Here is a 22,781-nt window from a genome sequence, read left to right on the forward strand (position 1 = left end):
AGTTTACATAATGCTGAATCAAAGGAGAAAGGTTAACATTTGCTGAGAAAAGCTTAATGTATGGGTGATAGAAAAGGTGTTCTCTCCACAGGTGACATACATCACACATTGCAGAGCAGGAAAGATTAGAAAGCTGGGCCCTACCTCGGGATTTTTTTTTTACACAAGTCTCACTATCACTCAGTGTCAAATAACATTAGGCTAATGAGGCGAAGATGATACAAAGAGCAATAGCTAAATTGGCACTTGAATGCCTAGCTGACTTCAGCCTCTCATCTGGGTGATGATTAACGGGAGGTGTGACGAGTTCAGCCTTATCTATGCTAAATTTGTGTGTGTGGGAAGTCACACACTGAGTAAAACATGGTGATGGTTGCACGGCTGCTGCCCAAACATCTTGCCTCAGAGGTGATAATGAATTTAACACTTTGGTTACTTTAAAGCCATCACAAGGATGTAGCTGCAACAAACACAACAAGCAGATGGAACAATTAATTTGTATCCTGACAATTACAAAAAAACTATCAGATCTGTCCTCACAATAAACCCTTAATTCGTTTTTCAACCGATTATCCCAACATGGGTCGTGGGGAGTGTTAGAGCCTATCATAGCTAACATGAGATGGGAAACACCCTGAAATGGTGGCCAACCAATTTAGATTCCTCAACCAGCCGACCATGGTGTGTTTTGGAATGTGGAGGAAACCAGAGTACTTGGAGAAAACCCACAGAAGACCATAGAGAACACACAAATTCCACAAAGAAGGACCGGCCTGGGATCGAACCCAGGTTTGCCCACTGTAAGGCCGACACACTAAACACTCAACCGCCGTGCTGATGTTATGTTGTCATTTTAGTTACCCGAGCATGAACATGTCTAACATTGTATGTTGACACCATTTTCGAAGGTATCTACACTGGACCAAATACACCAGTTTCTAGTAGTAGATTGCTAAGTTTCCTGAGTAAAAAAAAAAAAAAACTCATGAGGGAATACTTGAATGATATGTTAGTATAGACAACACAAAGAATTGGTGAAATAATTACACATTTTAGAACTTATCTGTCCGTTGTGCAAGTAGCCTTAGACAAACAAAAATAGCCTTAGACAAACAACAATTCACACTCATGGACAATTTAGAGAGCAATTAAGTGAAAATAAACCAGAAAATCCACACAGAAGTGGGAGAACATGCCAAACCCAAACTGAAAAGCCAGACCAGAGCCTTGTGAGAACTATAAGGCACCATGCTAAGAAGTTGAATGCTGTGCTGCCAGACAATTGTTAAAGTCGATGGTTATGTTAACAAATTCCAGATATCATAAGTTATACATATGTTTTATTAAAATCTAAACAACTGATAATGGTAAGCATAACACGATAACAAGGACCAAGTGAGCTATGCTGCTGGTAAGATTATATTTCTCAATCCTAAATCTTCTCTTTAATATTCGTTAAGATCCAGCAGAGCATTTCAATTTTAATAGTATAACTGCCTCAATTTAACTCAAGGGTTCAACACTTGTTTATTCAATTCCCCACGATGTCAATGCTTAATAGACATGCTAATGTAGCCAAGGGGCCACTGGGAGCTATCAACAAGTCTCTTAATGGGCAAGTTCATGTTTATTCTTTTCTTCCACTGGGAAAAAGGACTCACTTGTATCTTCCGTTTTATCATCTGCTGTCTCAATCAATCTTTTGTATCCCCACTTAATCAATTTCCCTCCAGTTTTTTTTTAAAGTCCCCCTCTCCCTTTTAGCTCCTCTTTCTGGATCGGTAACCCATCTCCCTCCTCCTCCATCATTCTTTCACTGCCCCTATCCACTCCCTAATCTTCTAGTTTGAAGGGTGTTTCCTGAGGAGGGCATGTGTGCAGACACATGTGAGTGATGGATGATTCAGTGCATGCTTGAGTTACATCGGAGGGTCTGACAGCAGAGGTCCTAGGTGAGACAATGCTTAAAAAGCAGAAGAGGTAACTAGCTTCTTTGGGGGAGTACATGGGAGGTGTAGCTCTCACTCAGGGCTTGTGATGCAGGCTAATTACAATGAAGGATGGGAGCTGCCACCTCCTACAATCTAGGAACGTAATCATTTCATTTGAACTCGACCATGCATTACGGCAGGAAATTTAAAAATAACAAGAAACAGGTTTGCTGAAACGTTAATAAATCTTAAGAGTTAACAGACCACAGGTCTGATAGTAGGTTTGGCCAGAGTTAGGTGATTTGCCTTAAAGAATCAACTAGTGCAGGAGTGGGCAACTCTGGTCCCTGAGAGCCCATATACAGTCTGTTTTCCATATCTTCCTCCTCTACCACACCTGAATCAAATGATCAACTCATCAGCAAGTGGTGCAGAAGCTTGATACCGATCCAGATTATTTGATTCAACAAGTGCATCTCTATCTACTCCATTCAACAAGATATGGCTGCCCAGAATCAAATCCCGAGCCACCTGATCTGGCTCCTCTCATTGCCAAGCCTTTCCTTGATGAGCCAACTTATATGCATACCTCTAAAGAAGACAACAAGCACCTTTCAGAAGATTTTTTTTCTACCACTTGCACTAACAAGGTGACCAAATAATGCAGTTGACAAGAGTTTACCCTGACAAATTGCTACTCCATAAATAAGCCTATTAGATCTTGATCCCAAGTTGAGCAATCCAAAATTCTAGAAACTGCCAACACAGACAGTGACATGTCTTTCACCACATCCAATGAATGATTTAGGATCCATCCAGGTGCCACGTTTGGGTATGTAAAGGGTAGACGGAAAAGATATATAAGCAGGGAGGAGAGGCTGTCCAACAGCTGCCTGCCTGGTTGGGTAACACTTCAGCGAGACCCCCTGAGAAGAGCTCAGCCTGGGGTAGCGTCTGCGCTGTAGTCGGAAGGGAAAACATCAAACACAAGCTCACCTGCTGTTCGCCTGTGCTCCACAGGAGACCCGAGAACACAGCTTTAGCTGAAAAGACCATCACCGCAGTCATCACACCAAGACATCAGTCCCTTCGATTATCTAGTTGCTACCACCATCACACATCACACATCACACATTTCTATACAACTTTGCATCGTCATTTGACACGTCTCAGTATGTCAAATAATTAACACCAATATTAAGGGGAACTTGCCATTTTAGTGGACAATTCTAGTCTTGTCTTTTCCCTTAAGGTCTTAATATTTTCAAGAGAACAAGAGTAGAGCAAGATGATGTATTATGTTATAGTTGGTCTACTTTCCTACGACATAAAGGTCAAAAGCTCTGCGCAAATGCTTACACTCCAACAAACTGAATGTTTTGCAAAAATAAAAAGCACGGACAGACGTCGTGATCATTCATTATGACAACACACGGTAGGCAGCCACGGCAGACCTTCAATAGGCACGTGCTATAAGACTAGTCATTAGGCCAGTGTACTAGGGAATAAGAAACTGACAAGTAATTCAAAAGAATTCTAACATTTTTTATGTTGTGTGTGCTTGTTTCTCTCCTGAGGTTTCGCAGGATTAAGACAGACACAACAATAGAAGAGTGTTGCTTTGCAGTTAGTGTTTTTAACACATGCGTGTTAGGTTGATCAAGATGGTGGAAGTGGTATCTTTTTTGCAATAAGGTCTGACAGTTGAGAGCAACATAGCACTTTGTTAACGGATACAGCTATTTTTTTCAGAAATGAAGTTGAGTTTATTGTACAACATCTGCTAACAATGCCTACATTAAGGAAGAGCTCACAATGTGTTTGTTCAATACATAGAATTGTGCCTATTATTTCTACTGTGTAAGATGTGCAATTGTGAACTTTGATTTCCCCGATCTAAATCATAAACACGAGTTGGGATTTTTTTTTTAAATAACTCCAGTGTGGTGTTTGCATGATCTCTCTGGTTCTGTGTGGGTTTTCTCCGGGTACTCCGGTTTCCTCCCACATTCCAAAAGCATGTATGGTAGGTTGTCTGGACACTCTAAATGAACTTTCGATATGGAACATGGCAGGGGACAAAATGGTCAAACCAAGAAAATACTGCCCAAAAGCAGACCCCATTACATGAAAGCATGACAGCTAGATAGTCTATGTTTAACGTGTCAAATGTAATCAGCTAAATTAGCTCATGGTGCATAAAATTTGATCAGCCACAGCTGACAAATTGGGAGACAGGACCCCGGGGATGGCGGTGGCTCAGCTGAGGACATTACTGCACGCAATGAGAGACCCATACACACAGATACATAGAGGGAGAGAGAGTCTTGGGGGAGACAACAGGCACCCCTGTCATTTTCGATTGCAGGCCACTCATGTTGCATCAGCGACACCTCACATAGAGCACAGTGGGCCTCAGCCCCCCTGGTGTCCTACTGCCGCCACAGACTGACTGCCACAGACTTATTTCAGCTCCGGAGAACAACACAGAAATTGGCCTTGCCAGAAAAAAAAAAAAATTGAATTGATATACGTAAATATGTCACTGGTCATCACTGCCTCTTACCTGTGTTGATCTACAAAATACCAACAATTTTGAAATAAATACAACACAAAATCAGATAGGATTAAATAGCATGACGATTATACTGGCTGATTAGCCCTCAGATTTCTCTAAATTAGCTGCATACCACAGGAGAGAATAAACCATGTAGGGTGCAATGACCCCCCCCCCCCTCCAAAAAAACCCCAACAACTCAATAAATTAACAAATGTAAATAAGATAATGTTAAGCAAAAGCATGTGAGTTAAAGATTAGAGGTAGAACAGTAGTAATTTAAATGTATAGGTTGTGTGAATACAAAACATCATACTTTTTCACAGTGTGCTTCCATGCGAGTCTCCGCCAGTGAAGATTACTACTTACAGACTCACATGTGTTTGGCAGATGGTATTAAGTGGATGGCATACAAGGTCACAACAACTCAGTTTTCGCAACTCCCCTAAAAACACCCAAACAAATTCTACCCCTACAGGAATGTTTTCAAAAAAGCTAAAAAATTGTGGCATTCAAGCATATTGCTGTCTTTGGCCTTAGCTGTGCATTACTGAAATGACATTTCTGCCATTAATAAAGAAAAATGGCCACAGTTTCCACAATAATGGACAAAAGTATTGTCCAAAAGTTGTTTGTCTCCTCAAATAAAAAAAAATCTTTACAGAAATCATGAGTTTATGTCCATAACTATGCTTAATATCCATGTGGGCCTGTTTTACAAGTAGAAAGTACACAAACATGTTTTTTTCAATTCGTTGAGCATAACTATCACAGCAGTATGCTAAAGTTCTAAAGCTATAGACATTGCTTGTTAAATCTTTTCATATTCATCATATATGTCAAAATATTATTCCACATCTTAAATTTCTTTTGTATTGTGGGACTTTGTTGCAGCATCTTAAGATATTTTGGGGTGAAGTCATTTTAATTGGTTTTATATGTAAGGGGCCTGGAGGTAATTGGTTATAATTGTGGTTGGTAAAAAATATAGTCTGCATTCCAAGTAGCTTGGTTGTCCACACATTTTTCATAATTTAACAAAGGGGTCAATTTTTCAGGTCAAATAGTTTTGATCGCATTTAACTTTCTAGGTAATGGAATCAACGTTTGAAAACAACAATTGCAGTGAAAGCATTTTGCTCACAAGGACTGAAAACAGAATAAACTAGAGAAAGTAGCTAAAAGAGCATTGTTGGGGTAAGTGTGATGAAGTGTTTCAACAACAAACTCATTGTTGCCTAGTAGAATAAAGAAAATAAGGATTGAAAGGGAAGGGTTGGTTTAATAACTAATTAAGGAAGGCTAAACATTGATTAGTGTGCATGTGTGTGCTCAGAGGGTGGGGGTTGTAGGGGATATAATTATATGCATTTTTTTTCATATATAGTATACAACAAGAGGCGGTATCACTTCTATGGTAGAGAGATAACGACATCCAATTGCAGGTTTTACAATAGGTTTACAGTTTCTCACAGTGAAGACACATGTGCCAAGTGTTGTTTATGTGTGAAGCCGAAGAGTGCATGCCAACGGCAACATGTGGCACAGAGAGCATGTGGAATCCTTTAATTGGGTAGGCAGACAGATCAATGTGCAGTCAAACAACTAACATATTTTCTATTGTTTAACCAATTTGAATGTAATATGAACTCCAGGATCTTCGCCATCATGTTCAAAGTGACCACTTTTAAGCACAAGTTATGATAACCTAAATAAGGAGTTTTTTCCTAATTGTTTTTATAACTTGTTGCATGATTATAAATAACAATCTGTCAACTGTAGTGACCACAGACCCTGAAAGAGTTAAGTGTACTGAGAACAATATTCTAAAAAAAAAAAAAAAAAAAAAAAAAAAAAAAAAAAACCTTGGCAAACCGACCAAATCTATGACGCCTTTTCAGCCTACTTTGTTAAAATGTCAATGTTTTTGCGGGTGCTGATGCTGACCCCTCATTGTTGGGTACTCCTTTTGTGGTTGCGCTCCTCACTGTACTGAGATGAGGAAAAGAAAGGGCCTTCCCTAACAGTCGGTCATGCCCCAGTGCTCCTGGCAACAACAGGTCCTGAGGACACAGACCTGCCTGGCCTATATTGGCTTGGCTCTCTGTTAGCGGCGGTGGCAGCGGCACAAGCCCCCTGTCAGCTGTCTATTCAGAACAGGGCTGGCCCTTTATTAAAGCTTTGAAGACTGTCGAACAAAGGGGTGTCCCATGTTTAGATGATAGAATGTAAGCAAGTGGTTTTCTGCTTGGGCAACACGAGACAAAGAGTCCCATTTTTGAATACAAGGAGTAGGCAAGAGATTGTTGCAGTGAGAACCCCGGCCCCCAAAAAGGAGGGAAAAATATGATGGCACGGTACTATTAAAGTGGTCTTTCCAATTTATAGATTAAAGATTGTGAAGAAAAATTCAGCTGGCCTTACTTAGTAAACGTAAAAAAATGAAATTAATCACATCGGACAAGACTTGATAATAATAGGTATAACGAACAGATGATTACTAGTACTCCTACTAAAAGTTGTGGAGCAGTATTAACAAAATTGGACAAATGCTCCTGATTAATTCAATACAAACGCAGAGGCAACATCTTTCTTAAATATCTACCAACTTTGATCATGCAACAAACTGCTGTAAATTTAAGAACACTGCGATCCAATCCCATAAAATGGGTTTAAAATAATAATAAAATTCCTGCCGATGAAAACGTTTTTCTTTCTAATTAAAGGTGTCAGGAAGGTATTACTCATTATTCTAGTTATTGCACATATTTCATGGTCAACAAATGTGTACATGATTTATTATTTTAAGTGAACAGCCCCAAACCAGACAAATAGATGACTGCAAAATATTGCATTGTTGTAAAAGGTTTGTTTTTTGCTTTGCTATTATTTGCTCTGATATTTAAAGAGGAAGTAGTATTTGCATATGGTAAAAATACCTGATTATGGCAAGCTTGGAGGGTGCTCCCGGTGCCGTGGAAAGCCATTCCCAAAGGAAAGAGGGTCAGATTAGTCACAAAATCCTTGCCACTCTGTTCATCACTGTACTGCACCTGGAACAGTTCAAAGGCAAAGAGAGAAGTTAGAACTTTATTTCTTCCCATATTTGTGAAATTTCTTGGTTGCATTAACATGACAGATACAAGACATTGTAAACCTAGGTAAAAAAAAACTAAATACCAAAATGCAATATTAGTTGTATGCTTAGATTGCCCACATTTTAACATGGATGGCAATGAGTGGTTGACTAAGAAATTACATCACTGCTAGTAATTATCACTGAAAGGTTAACTCTTCAGGAATTCCTGAATGGTGTGCAATCAGTAGTGTTATGACAGGATGCTCCTCTGGGAAAGACTGCTCCTGAGACCTGAGTGCTCTGGAAACACGGCGTTGTTTCCATGAGTTTCGCTTCTGCGTAACGGGCCTACATGCTTAGACCCTTAATAAAAATCTAGAATTAAGGATGACGACTCAAGAATATACAAACCAAAGCATAGTAATCAACAACATTATGTGTTGGATTTGCTATATTACGAGTTTGTCTTTTACAGCTACTATAGGATGATGAAAATACATTTAAATGAAGAAAGTTATAAACTTGGTGTGGACAAGAAGGTTTATCAATCTTACTACATCAGCTTTCTTTATCTAGACCACTTAGCCCAACTCTTTTGGGGCGTACCCCAAGGCCTTCTCATGAAAGCTTGGAAACATAGTCTCTCCTACAACTTGTGCAGGGTCATCCCTGGGGCCTCTTCCCAAAGGCATATGCCCAAAACACCTCACCAGGGATCCAGTAGGCATCCTTATCAGACGCCTAAACAACCTCATCTGGCTCCTTTCTATTCAGAGGAGTATTGACTCTACTCTGTGGAGCAGAAAAAAATGGGACCGCAGCCAGCAAGTTAAAAAAAAACATAGCCAGTTGGAAATTATGTAATTCCTAAACGGTGTGTTAAGAATTCCTTTTTTTTCCAGAACTGTATACAGTAGTGAATAAGAATAATCCTACTGCAAAGAAACGAATTAGAAAAGAAGCAGCTAAACAGCACCATCTACTATTATAATAATCCTACAATCTTGAGGCAGGAACAAAAATTCACTGTGAGCATTCTTTATATTTTTATTGGCTACAGAATTCAGATTTATTACTGCCATCAACTAGAACATGACCCTCATTTTCTTCCTCCATACTAGCCCCTGTAATATACAGCATGTACTGTATATGATATGTGGCTGAAGGCTTCCCAGAAGAATTTGTGTACGATAGGTGAGTGATTATTCTTGGAAAAGTGTGCACAGTGAAATAAATTTATTCTTTTACATTAGACAGAGGCTCATTAGAAAATGAAGGAATACTTCAGTTGTGTAATAGGGACCAATTCAATGTACAAAACTTGTACAAAGACAGGCCAAAGCAGCTACACCTGCATGCATGAGTACGCAGACAAGTACAGCTGAGATGGCAACAGTCCAAGAGGGAAAATTGTGGAATGCTACCTGTTGTGTGCACAAATCAAAAATCAAGAATATTGTAAAATAAGCCACCGGAAAAAGAAAAAAGATTTAGACGTATGGGACTTAAATATGTGAATTCTATCTCAGATTACATTGTTAAAACCATATGAAATGATCATTTCAGACAGCATGGAAATTAGCATTCATTGCTCGAAAATTATTGGTGGTTTAAAGTCTAGCTTCACTTCATGAAACCATTCTCTATCTTTATTTTACTACATTTAAAAATGTTACAACTATATTGGCCTGTATATATGTAAGTATCTGTATCTGAAGACCCTCCACAATCTCTGAAGCATTCAAGGTCTCCATTTCCAATGTTTTTTGTCAGCGCTTTTTGGCTCAATAAGTGATTTTAATCTGGGAACAGTGGTGTTGTCGGTCTGTAGTGCCAAATGACACACTATGCGATGTTTGACCGTATAAACAAACATCACATGGCTCCAATCACCAGCCAAATTCTGGATTAGAAAACAGCAACATTTGGCAGGCCACCAATCATCACCTGGAAGTCTTTCTTTCATAGTGGCTTGGTGACGATGAAGTAGTTGGGGTAACCTACTTTAAGGCACACTTAGGTCAAGTAAAAATGAGAGACTATGGCATAGTCTTATCTTTGATGATTAGCCAAAAAATGGAACAAAGTTAACGAGCATAAAAAACAAACCAGTCTATTATGTGTTGTTGGAGTGCATGTCCGGAGGCAACTGTGAGTGCACGCATTCTAAACAGGCCTAACTAATCATCCCAGGTCCCAGCTTCTAATCCACTTCCTTTATGGACAAAAGGAAGAGAAGAGTTACGCAAGGCCTGCGATTGATCGGCAGCACTAATGTGGAACGACCTCTGACATTTGGCCTCAAAAGCAGGCTCCACCTCAAATGCACCTCTTCCCCTGAAGAGCATGCAGGAAATGAAAGGCAATGGTAGTGCCCATTCACCATGCCCAGTTGTATACTAATGTATTAACCACACTGATAAGCAGAGACCCAGCTCCATTCATCATATGCATTTAAAAGTAACGTCTAAGAACCAAGAAACAGAGCATGGCCAAGCTAAGGAAAGTTGAGATATAAGGAAATATCCTTGACTGTAAGAATAATAAACGAGCCCCCTTCCTAGAGGAATGTTGTCATTGTTGGTGAGAAGCAATTAGAGGTCCTTGCTGAACCACTTCAGAGGAGACCCCAGGGGTCAATCATGTTTAAAGCACACTGTTAATATACCTTTTAATAAGCCCTAATGGTAGCAGTTTCAGAGTAAACACAGCTGGTACTTGAGGAAAAAAAAATACAACTAGTGTTTCAATTCAACGAGAGAAAGTTCAATGTAATACTATATTTTTGATTATAATTAAATAGAACTAATGAAAATAGAACAAGAATGATTGCATTGTAGAGCAATGCAATTGTTGCTAATAGTTGAAAACATACACAAGTAAAATAGTATCTCAAATGAAGTATATTATGGTTTTGTATATTCATTGCTGATTGGAACCACTAAGGGTTAGTAATGTAGTTGTTGACAGTGATAAACCAAATCAGGGTCGAATGCTATTAAGAGTTTTACCACGCAGAGCGGTGGCCAATGATGGCAGAGGCAGCAGTGCTCCAAGACAGACACAGACCAGCCTCCCAATGAGCTGCACTGACGTCTGGCTGATGGCACCAAGCCCGTGAATAGCGACCAGTTTCTTTGATCTGGATGAAGGTGAAATGTGTGGATAATCTCACATGGAATTGTGACGCTAATTGTAAAGCAATAATATTAAAATAGAAATGTGAATCCTCAAAGAAAATGGTTTGCAATAACAAAACACTGTAAAACATTGTGGTTCTAAATTAATAAACATTCCCCCTGTCACTCTTGAGATATATTTGCATTACTTAAGGGTAAAATGTTTAATAAAGCAATGGGTTTAAGGCAGAAGTGATATTAAAGGATAGGTTTTGACAAAGTGGAAGATATCCAATTGACTAGGCTACTGTAAACATATGCCATTGAAATAAATGATGAAACGAAACAATTTTATACTACTTTTATAAACAATACTGTTGAAAAAATGTAAAGAATGAGTCACAAATTACAGGTTAAATCTATTGTCTATATTCCATGAACTGTTTGGATTGTAGAACTCGCTTATTTCTGGTTGATCTTATTGATAGTTCGATATTAGGATGTGGTTGAAATTTTATCAAAGGACCTTCCTTGCTTGTTAAAAACAATGTGGTGGCTATTCCAGCCAAGAACGTAGTATGGTATCATTTATGCTCAATGATCCAATTTGGCTTTTAATTTAACAATACTGAAAGAGAATTTGACATAAGAATTAGCAGCTGTCAAAAACGGTATTCTTTTCTCTTAGCCTTCCGACTATTGTTGTATATCTTCGTCATAAAATGACAATAATGGCATATATTTTCCTTTTTGTATCTTCATGAACAATTTGTTAAAACAGTGAAATAATCACTCTGTTATATCAACAAGGTTGAACATGAAGAACAAAGATGAATCCATGGGGTTGAGTATGTATCTATGGAACTTGATGTATCTCTGAAGATGAGAATGCTTCATTAAATCAGATTCAGATCTTTTAAAATCACATTCTCAATTCTCAAATCACAGATACCAGAACCAACTGAAGAAAAATGTCAAGCTTGCACTTGATGACTAGGTGACACAGGGCAGGGGTTTTGGGACAAAACAGCTCATTGAGATGAGGCGGGCGGGGCAAGACCACTTAAATCTTTCAAGACAAAAAGCAAAACTATTCTTTATGCTTTTAAGTCTTTATAAATAACTTTGAATGGGCTATTCATCAATTTATCAGGTTTCTTGGGGTAAAATAAAGATTGTGGGGTTGTTTTGCTTTATTTAAAAATCAAACCAAATCAAAATCTAGTTAAAACAATACCGCCGTTTTGATTTCATGCCAGTGCTTGATGGTGGAAACTAGAAAGCAATTCCATTACTCTCGCCAGGCCATTTTTAGAAGTCCATTGAATCTCCCTAATTCACAATGTAGATCTTTTATCTTCTGGAGTTTCTGCTGGTTGCTTGGTAACGTCATGTTGCGTAGAGCAGAGGAATTTATAGTGAGCTTGGAACACAAAGTCATGCATGATTCTGCACTAATCAGTTCAAAGTAGAACATTCAATTTTGTTAGGCGTAAAAAAAATTGCACTAGATTAAGGCTGTTAATCATAACTTTGCCTTGTTTGATAAGTAGTCTTGCTTTAGAGGAAATGTTTGCAAACAATGTTAAATGATTCATTAAACTGGATTCTAAACTATACTAGGTTTAAAATAGATGTACACGGAGATCTAAATAGGCAACACTTCCCTTGTGGAAACCTGGTAAGTGTTTAGTACTGTAATTTACAGAAAAAGCAATTAAAACTATTAAAACAAGAAAAAAAGTTAAGACACAAAGATTTGCTCCAAATAAAAATCTGCAAAATCTTATTATAGAGATTTGTGTTTTGAAATTAAATGTTTGCAAATGGACTTGCTTGATAGTAATGCTTATTAAAAAAATAATAATAATAATAATGCACATACATAAATAAAGAGACCCCCCCACACACACACGCACACACACATAAGGCCACCATGCAGGCAGCACGACTGGACACTAAGCCAACATTGCATTAACAGTCTGATTTATATCGCAGGCAAAAGTTGTTTTCGAAGATTGCTATTCACAGAAATGTGCTACACTGCGCAGCTGGAAGCCATCACCTACTAATGGGGTAGGATAAGCCTTCTTCCCAAAATGTATTTTCTAAAACAATTTCCAAAGTAAACAGAGAGACGAGGAGTGAGGTGATGACAGGAAGGGTGCTTGTTCTTGAGTCTTTGTACAAAATCAGTTTTTTGATGTTAAAGGAAAAATGTGAGGCAACCTTGAAGATCAGGAAGAGGATGACTAAAAGAGAGTTCTGCCAGCCAGGCAGTAGAGGCAGTCGACACCATTTGAAGTGGTTTCACAACACGGCCAAAGAAGGAGTAGAAGGACAGAAGAACAAACAAGGCAAGAGTGTGAGAAATCCTGCAAATCTACTGAATGACGATGACATAAGCCACCCGCCAAGGATGTTTTCATTAATATGCGCTATCCTGTCAAAATTCCGCACCGCAAAAGGCACGGTCCTCCCACTCTTCCATTCTTTTTTCACAATCTGGCCTCTGATGGCTGAATACCAGAACTGATCACTATCAGGACAATCTTATTTCTAATGGATGTTGCAGGTGGAAAGATTATGGGATACAGTCAAAGATTAGTTGGGAGTGTCACTGGATTATAGGAAGGATGTTATCCGCAATATATTATTTATTAATTTTAAGTCAATATTCGGTTCACCAAGGTTCCTAGAGTACGTCTGATTTTAAGATTTAGGCAGGGACGCTGAACAATTGCTGTTATTAGTATAATGTGTTGCAAATTACTTTGAAGTTGTTTTGTGGCAGCTAAGAAAACAGTAAAACATCGAGTGCAGACATGCAAAAGACAAGATGCTATCCACCCAGTTTGCTGAGGTCACATGGCATCTCAACTAGGTGCTAATCTAAAAGAAACGATCATGTACGGTATGGTATGTTGTTATGTAATTTTCTGCTTTTTTCATTCATTTTTCCTCCATACCGCGCATCCTCGAAAAGGTTCTGGGGATTGCTGATATTTACTTTGAGCATACATTAGATTGAAGAAATAAGTATGCAATTATGTAAAACAATTATTTACAAAATACAAAAGAATGGGAAACGGCGAACGCACTCAACTGATTCACTAATTGAATTTTTCAGAACACTATATGTACTTTAATATTGGATTTTTCTATATACCAAGATGGGGCATTTATTTAAACGTGAGGAACAGATTCATACAGTGAAGTAGTTCCAGTGGATGATGGCACCATTAAGCCATATTATTGGAGCGTAGTTGTGCGGCTGGTGAAAATGCGGTCAAAGACGTCAACACATTCAAACAAAACAACTAGTAGCAATATAGGGCAATTACACCAGACACAAGCAAAAAAAATGTGGTGCCTAATAAATCATTGTTTCTGTCCTGCTTACAGCAAAGACATCCACGTTGCCAACAACACGCCAACAAAATTAATTAAAAAAAATACACATAAAACCACCCTAAGCGCCAGCATCCTTCTTCCAAAATGGCACAACACAACTACGCACTGCTGCTCAACTAGTTTTGAGCTTCTGTTGGAAACATAAAATTAAAAGTAGGGCTCAGCAGGTACACCAGCTTGCTGTTTGGTTGAGTGTAACACACTTGATCTTAAATTCTTTTCATTTCATTTTTTAAGCGGTCACTGTAATCTGCTCACTTGCATAACAACATAACAATCAGACTAGGATATTATCGTGTTATGTCATTGACAGAGTGACACTAAGTGACATCTTTATTATGGAAAAGCAATAGTACTTTGGGGTCTCTGTGGTGTGTTTTGACCACAGAAACACATTAGGAGACACGCCATGAGCTAGAGATTTTTTTCCATGCAAATTCATCACGTGCATGGTAGAAAACATCCGCTCAATTAAACACATTGCCTACATGACTCAATTACAGCCTGGCTCAGAAATATACTCCTATTCTGATGTGTTTGTTACCACACATTGGATGCATCAGGGAGGGATTCACAGAAAAAGATTAAAGTCTAAAGGGAGTAATGCAGATTACAGCCTGTACTTTCAATAAACAAGAGACGCTTAAAATGAATACATGCACACACTTAGCCTGACTTTTCAATCCCACTAAACAGAACCTGCTGTGTGTGCGTGCAAGTGTGCGTGTATGTGCATACGTGCTAGTGTGTTTGGGTTTTGCCAGGCAGCAGAGCTCTCTCAGGTTACACACGAACACATTAAGAAAGGTTCTGAGCAATAACAATACTCTTCCCAAAAAAACGTTCTACATTTTAAGAGAAAATGAATGTTTTTGCACTTATATATGTGTCCTTTCCAGTTATGAAGTGTCAATAAAGTTTGCTACTCACTCGAAATCCATTGCTTACAATTAAAATCTAAATGATCTCCACTATACAAGGCGGTGAAGAGTACAATCCTATTTGGTACTCTGGTTAAGTTAGTGTTTCCACTAAAACTGCATAAAAAACATCAACATTGAAGTACAACAATTTTTTAAGCTTACCTCGATCCCCATTTGGTAAGCCAGATGCTTCAGCTCCTGTGTGGGTTGTACCGAGACAACACAGGCCAAGGAGGTCTTCCCATTTCCTTGCACCGAGACATCAGCCAAGGGTGACTGTCCGTTTAGCAGCAACTCCCTATCCAGGGTGGCTGTCGGGCTAGGAGTGGAGGGTGAACTGCTGAAATATGGAGTGTGTCCAGGGGGTAGTGAGGTGGTACTGGGGCCCAAGTCTTTCGGGGCTATGTAATTGATGGAACCACTGTTGTTGGGGCTTGGGGAACCACCTCCTTGTTTCCGGCTAGCCTCCATCTCCTGGTAGACATCAGGGCTGAGGTGGAGAAGACCTTTCTGGGCTGAGAGGGGTGTAGAAAAATGGTAACTTAGTAGCACATGAGCACAATGAGAATTAAATACAGTACAGAAATTGAGAGCTGTTTTCACATAAATATAAGTCAGAAACAAGAAATAACTAGAGGAGATTGATTTCTGCAGCGGCATTCACATGGTAGAATCAGAATTTGGCGTCAACACTACGAACGCATATGCTGATCCAGAACGTAGATTGTCCGTATAGGTTGCTGGTGATCATATTAATTGTGCGCGGGATATTTTCTTGCTGCACTTTGCACCCCTCAGTTCCAATTGAGAAAAATTCGATAACCAAATCCAACCTGAGCCGTTTTCTGACCATATTCAATCACATATGATCACAGTGTGCCTATCTTTTAATGGTTAACGGGTCAAGGGACTTCGACCTGGTCATAAAGTTTGAATCGCCTCAGACTTTGATGACAATGACTTTAATGTATCTAAAATGCCTCCAGTCACCAGATCTCAATCCAATAGAGCACTATTGGGATGTAGTAAAATATAAGATTCACATCAAAGATGAACAGTCAACAAATCTGCAGCAACTGAATGATGCTCTTACTAAATCAAAATGGACCAAACTCTGTGAGGAATGTTTCCAATACATTGTTTAATGAATCCATCCTACAAAGAACTAACAGTTCTAAAGGCAATAAGAGATCCAACTGTGTGCGTTAGAGTGGGCAGTGTGTGTGCGGTATGGAAATCTAATAAATTCCTGGATGTTTTAATAATATGCCCCCAAAGGGATGTCACCTGGATATGGGTGATGACATAAAGGTTTCTAGTATAATTGTTGCTTTTCGGTATTTCACCAAAGTATTTGGTAATGGAAATAGTTCTCATTTTCAGAATAAAGACATGATTTACTGAATAAGTTTCAGACGCCGAAAGAAATAAAAACATTACACATGAGAATAAATTTCTTGTTACCCTGATTCTTTCACAATTCACAAAGTGAAGGTGGGAAAAAAGTGTGAATCACCGCCTTGACCTTGATCGTGATCTTTGGTCAATTCCATGCATTCACCACTGAAATGAGAGCCATACGAATTAATTTGCCCATATGTGTGTTTCGCTGTGTGTCTGTGAATCTTGGCTCCAAAAGTGTCATTCCATCACTGTGTAGTTTGGCAGATCAGAGCTCAACCAATGCATCCGGTGGGATAGAAGCGCAGCTTCTTTTTTCTTCACTCGGAAACACAAACACAGACATATCAACCAACATCAACACAACAGCTAGAGTTGCATCAGTAATGAGAAACAGCACAGTTGGCTCAGTGAAATCTATCACTTTGAATGCAATAGAGGGAAGAACTAGGACACGGACAGTTCATAAGCCTTCACTGGGATTTTAACCATCCTGGAGCACTTTAGAAGCACAGTGTTTTGTTGCCTTATTTGGGCAATTGACACTAGTTACAAAATAACACTTAACATCTGACTGATTCTGGATTAATGACTAAAATCAGTTATCCCTTCGTTAGGAATTCTTGGAAACGAATGAGTAAACCAGGTTAACCACAAAGGATGAGAAAGTCCCAAAGTCTTTCCAAATGCTAACCACTAAATTGCGAAGATGGTTCTGTGTCTCGCCTACGGCAACTACTTTTCGGTAGCCTAAAGAAATGGTCCGTGTGATCTGCGTTTAACATTCCAAGGCATCTGTTTTTTTCTGACCTGCATATCTTTAAACGGGACAAGGCTACATGCAGATGAACAAGACAGAAGTTTGAGACTCTTCTGATCCGGATCACTTAAATATATCTCATGTATTTATCTTGGCATCTGTGGTGCTGACATCATCATCATCATCCTAAAACGGCCGTGACAGGTGGACTGAAAAAAATCACCAATGGGCTGGGTTACTTTCGTCACTTAGTGGCTCAGATTAAAAGAGAGACTGAAAGCATATGAGGCGTGAAAGACCAATAGGGGGAGATGTGAATTGGGGTAAAGACATTAAAAGTGTAGGAGCCAGTTTTTATATGGGAGAGGACCTGGGTGTGGAGGAGTGAATGTGAAAACCATGCAGAGCCTCCTAAATCCTGCCAAGGTCATCAGAGACAGGAAGACCAGCTGTGTGCGTGTGTGTCTTTGTGCTTGTTTGTGTGTGTACGGACCAACAGCTGGGAAGAAAGTGTTGGAGTGAGCGCATGACTGACAGCATACTTCCTGTTTGAGTTACTATGGTCATCTCACATACACAGACAAGAGAGAGATTTGTGCACTTGCACTTAAATTGTAGCTTTCTGAAAATCTAGAACCTATTGCCCAATGTTAACAGATGAAGTGGGCACTGAAATCTGCGATGAAACCCAGGCTCTATTACTCATACTCTAACAATCTTTACCACGTCACCCATGACATAACTCTCCACGGCTTTACCCTTCTTTCCAGTCAGGAGGGCAATTTTAATTTGGATTTATACAAACTTTCATGATAATCCTGCATGCAATGTTATAAAAATTACATATACTGGCCAATATGACATCACCATGGACAAACAGTATAACGTGGGGGCTCAAATCATGTGAGCGCTGGTCTACTTTAGCTTGAGTTGGTATAATGATGTTTTCAATGGGCAGAGATTGTTTGAAGTTCCAATGAGAAGACCTGGCCGGTCTAAGCACTTTGAAATTGTGTGCGTTAAGTGGGGCCAAACGAGAGAAAGCAGAGGATGGGCAGAGTGACCGGTAGAGCAGAGAAAAAGAGAACGAAAGGGGAGCAGTGCAAGCTTTGGGGCAGTTTTGGAGGGGTTCCGCCCATGTTCGTCGTCTGGCCGGCCAGGGGAGCGCTGGAGGGAAGCCAGAGCCACGCATGAGACTGATCGAAAACAGATAGGGCCATAGCCTGCTGCTATAAATCACCATGGCTGAGCGAGACCTTCGCATAGTTCACACATGCACACAATGCACGGACACACAGGCGCACACACACACATGCACAGCAGGAAATGAAATGTGGCAACTCGAGTGAAAAGCCTGGCTGCAGGACCCATGGGAATTGAAGAGAAAAATCACTCCTGTTACTTCTCTTTGACGTTTCCTTCTAGTATCTAAGCCACAGCGTTATTTGGGCGCCGCATCTAACTAACCATAGGACATGAATACGGATGCACTCAAGGACAATGATCTACACGTCATGTTAGGTAACGCAAACACAAAATCTTACTTCAGATCTACCTTGTTTCTTGAAATAATTGTGGTGGGCTTAGAATTATTCAGCTCTAATGAGACAATTATTTAAACAAAGGTGTTTATTCTAAAGGTTTGCGTGTGGGTGGTGCCAGAGCAGCACTGGGAGGCACTGAAATCAAAATTCTTGCCCAAAACTGAAAATGAGGAACCAAGGGATAAACAAATCGTTAGCGAGATCATTTCATGTAATTTGCCAAATTGTATGAGAATAAACCTCTTAGTTGCTCCACAATAATGTGTTGTTATATCGCAATTTATCAATTAATCACACCTTTATCTATATAAGACTTTACAAGCACATTGAATGGAGCACAGTGTCTTAATAAAAATAATCGGACATAGGCTTTGTCATCATCATTGACTCGACAAAAGCCTAATTGTCATCAGACCCAGAAACTGCGTATGATGAAATTGGTAGTGCTTTGCCATAAGGTGCATTTTCCCGGCAAAAGACCGATAAAACACGATAAAACAGAGCATAAGCCGCTTGTGCGTGCTATACACACATTTTACGGTTCTCTCCCTTACACAGATGCATACAGATCTTAGAAAATTTACACAAGGATGAGTTTCTCACTCAATGTGATGCTAAATTTGAAGGAAATGCGTGAAAGCACAAGTCAAGTTCATTTCACAACCAATGATTTACAAATTATTCCTCTACAATGTTCAAATCCTTGTAAAACATTGCTTTTAAATAGGACAATTAGGGGGGGATTAAAGCTTGTTATTTCCATCCTGCATTGACAGTCATGGCAATAGACAAAAACACATTTTAGTGGGCTGTATGTAAATGTTTGTGCAGAAAACATGTCAGATTTATTAGTGTGTTGAATGTGGTTTGGGAGATCATAAAAAGCTAATTATCTGAGAATTTATCTTCTTGTTGACTAAGAGGCAAACTATGAATGGGAATGGTTACAGACATCATCAATAAATGAGTGAAATTCCCCAAGAAGCTTTGCTCTTGTGTAATGAGACAGGCATTGCTTCATGTGAAGGCCACAATACAAACCACAAGCTCAATAATTAATGCAAAAGTACAAACAACTCTCTCCAAATGTGATTGAAATTACTTTTCACATGACAAATTGGGCCAAATCCCAAATGTGAATTTCATTAATTGTCTTTATCCTTTGTAGATATTGTGTAGCCAGAGTAAACAACTATATTTAGTGATATGTCAATATTATACAGTTTGTCATCAAGTTCAAACATCCCTTTCAATACCTTTTTTTTTTTTCTCAGACTGTGGTTGCATATTCGTGTCGGGGAAAGGCAGCACTGCCAAAGAACGTCAATTGAATCTGGTTGATGACAGCACATTTAAATTTAAAATATGGATCTCTTTGTTGTCTGTCCCACATCACATGGAGTACTTTGTTATTTCTCCAGCTGGTGGCATTTAAGTCACTTCTGTCTTGAGTTATGTGTTTGTAATATATTCACATACAGTACAGTGTGTGTGTGTCTTTGTGTTTGTGTGTGTGTAACAAAGGAGGAAGCTGTTGGTCTAAAAAAATATTATGACAGCTCGATCTGCATTTAATTCTATATAAATTGGCGAAAACAACAGAAACATCTGTCAGAACTGCTTCCTCATGAATTGAAAACACACCATTATTCCAATGTAAAAGATACAAATACTAAGTTTTTCTATGTACACCTACATAATATATTCTTAAAAATAATATTGTCAAAACTGTATACCTTTCCACAAGAGACGATAGATGTTTATTTCGCCCGTAGGAATGTATTTACAGCTCACCTTTTGAGTATCCCAGCAAATATTCATTATATTCAATATAAGACTTGTATTAAAGATACTTAAAAAACAGCATTTCAACAAGTACTGTGGATGACTTCAAACTTAAATTTAGATCATTATTGTAATTGTTTTTATATGTCCTGTCATCTTTGATGTCCTCTTTAGTAACTTTTTGATCAGGTTTTGATACATATGGCCTGCATCATCTTGTGGTATGCGTTGGTTATATGCATAGTATTATCTGAATGTGCGCTTGTGTGCTAATCCTGAGTGAAATGTGATGTTTTGTGCGCAGGAAGGCAGCTCCCTCCCCAAAGGGCCTCAGTGTGCAGGGCCTGTAAGCATGAGTGAATGGGTCTGAATTCGCAGGCTCCCCACAAGGATGCACGCCCGATTAATCTGACAGTCAGATGCCCATTGACCAGTCACAGAGATTAAACGCCGGACCATCTCGGCAGTTAAAACCACCTGGGATAGGGGCAGCGATGGAGACACGGGGAAAGGGAAGAAGAAGGAAATGGAAAAAAGAGACGTGCCAATACTCACTGTTATTTGTTGCTTCAGTAAAAGACGCCTTTTGTCCATTCCAGCCTTTGTTGTCCATCTGCGGTGATGAAGAGGGGAAGGGGAGTGCGTAAGTAAGAGAGATGTATTCTTGAACAGACAGCTTTTTCCACGCATGTCAGACAAGTTCCTTCCTACTGTTTGGACCACAAAGAGACGAGCGCTCACATGCAAGAACGCTTAAGGAACCTAGTGTCTGTCTAGGCCAGCTATTTAATCAGGGGGGTTGTCAATGTTTTGCACCCTGAAAAAGCTCGGATTCAGTGTGCTGCTGCTGTGGTGGTGATGGTATGCGTGTCAAAAATACACACATTTAAAAACATGTGTGTGCAACAGTATTTTAACATTGGTGTAAATAATATGACTGACTTGAATTACATATCTATTTTGTTTGGTTGGTAAATTAATGAGTTGGATGAGACAACAGAGGTATATTTACAACGATTTCAAGATCAAGACTTTTTTTTTTTTTTTTACAAAGAAGTGTTTATAAAATAATTGATGCAAAATATAGTTGAAAATGTATTAACTGGCATTGCAGAATAAAACGTTGAGGGGTGCTGTTATGGGTTGGCCCGCAAAATGCTGTGCGTTCATAAAAAAAACATAATATTATACAATAATGTGCGGCGTAATAAGGTTGTACCTCTGTGGGATTTTGAGGGATTGTGGAGGCTTTGTATCCCAGCTGCAGGAGCATTGCTTCAGCAGCATTCTGTTTAGCCACCTTTTTGTTTGGCCCTGTTCCAGTGGCAACTTCATTGTTCACCTTCACCTGCATGAAATAGTTGATAAAATATTGTTAGTACTTAATGAAGAGGGATTTCCGAAAGGCAGTATCATAGCACAAAGTGGATTAAAATAAATAAACAAATAAATATGTACATGTATATGTATTCTTGTGAAACACCCCATGCTTATTTGACTTTCTTTCACTTGGAGTTTGGAAACAAACGTTTTTTCTCCACACCGAGAAAACCACTATTTAACATTTGGTAAAAAAAAGGAAAAGTCAATTTTAAATATTTGTTTTTCAATGATCCTGAAACATGAAATCTGTCAACTTGTAACGTAAACAGATTATTTCCAACAGGATATCAGACGTCGTTAAGTTATGCAAACAGACAATTAGGCTGTACAAATAACATTAGGGCAGCTTGAGCCTGTGAACAGTCAAACTTTGGTGCATTTACTCAAAGTGCTCTGACATGCTCATTAAGTGCTCTTTTGAAAGCATCATATGGGAGACAAGGAAGTCATAAAGTGGAGAAGACCAAAAAAATACTTGTGGAAAAACACAATAATTCTTAAAATAATAAATACATTAGGGACATTAAAAGCACTTAAGAGAAGATGAAGCATTTCTTTGTAATTAGTGATAAGACCTGACAAAAGAGAAAAATGTGAGTAGAAATTAATTATATTTACTGCGCTTATGGCAGAGAACAATGAGGATGTTTAAGAGGAGTGAGAATCCGGCACAAAAGAGGATCGGACTTGGCCACCTCTGCACTAGATGGTAATAATAGTAAGATTGGTTGTTTTATACAAACACCAGATAAAACTGTAGTAGTAGTAGTAGTAGTAGTCGCAGGGGTTAGGATTTGGGTTATACATCAACTAGATGGTGTGCTGAAGAGAATTTGGAACAATGATTAACCAATACTGATCCATATATTTCGTTGTACGCAGCTG

The 22,781-nt window shown here is 39.0% G+C and overlaps 1 protein-coding gene across 2 annotated transcripts in view; it reads right to left on the reverse strand.

Annotated features, from left to right (window-relative positions):
- Window positions 1-22,781, reverse strand: part of stau2 (staufen double-stranded RNA binding protein 2) — a 63,431-nt gene that overhangs the window by 16,225 nt on the left and 24,425 nt on the right. For both annotated transcript variants that reach the window (XM_077736143.1, XM_077736144.1), the window contains 4 exons: window positions 21,733-21,861; window positions 21,069-21,126; window positions 15,186-15,538; window positions 7,428-7,541 (listed from right to left, as the gene is read on the reverse strand). In XM_077736143.1, coding sequence (XP_077592269.1) covers window positions 7,428-7,541; window positions 15,186-15,538; window positions 21,069-21,126; window positions 21,733-21,861 — 654 coding nt within the window. The remainder of the gene's footprint in view (window positions 1-7,427; window positions 7,542-15,185; window positions 15,539-21,068; window positions 21,127-21,732; window positions 21,862-22,781) is intronic.

Source organism: Stigmatopora nigra, chromosome 16 (genome assembly GCF_051989575.1).
Source record: "Stigmatopora nigra isolate UIUO_SnigA chromosome 16, RoL_Snig_1.1, whole genome shotgun sequence".
In the NCBI taxonomy this organism is placed as follows: domain Eukaryota; kingdom Metazoa; phylum Chordata; class Actinopteri; order Syngnathiformes; family Syngnathidae; genus Stigmatopora; species Stigmatopora nigra.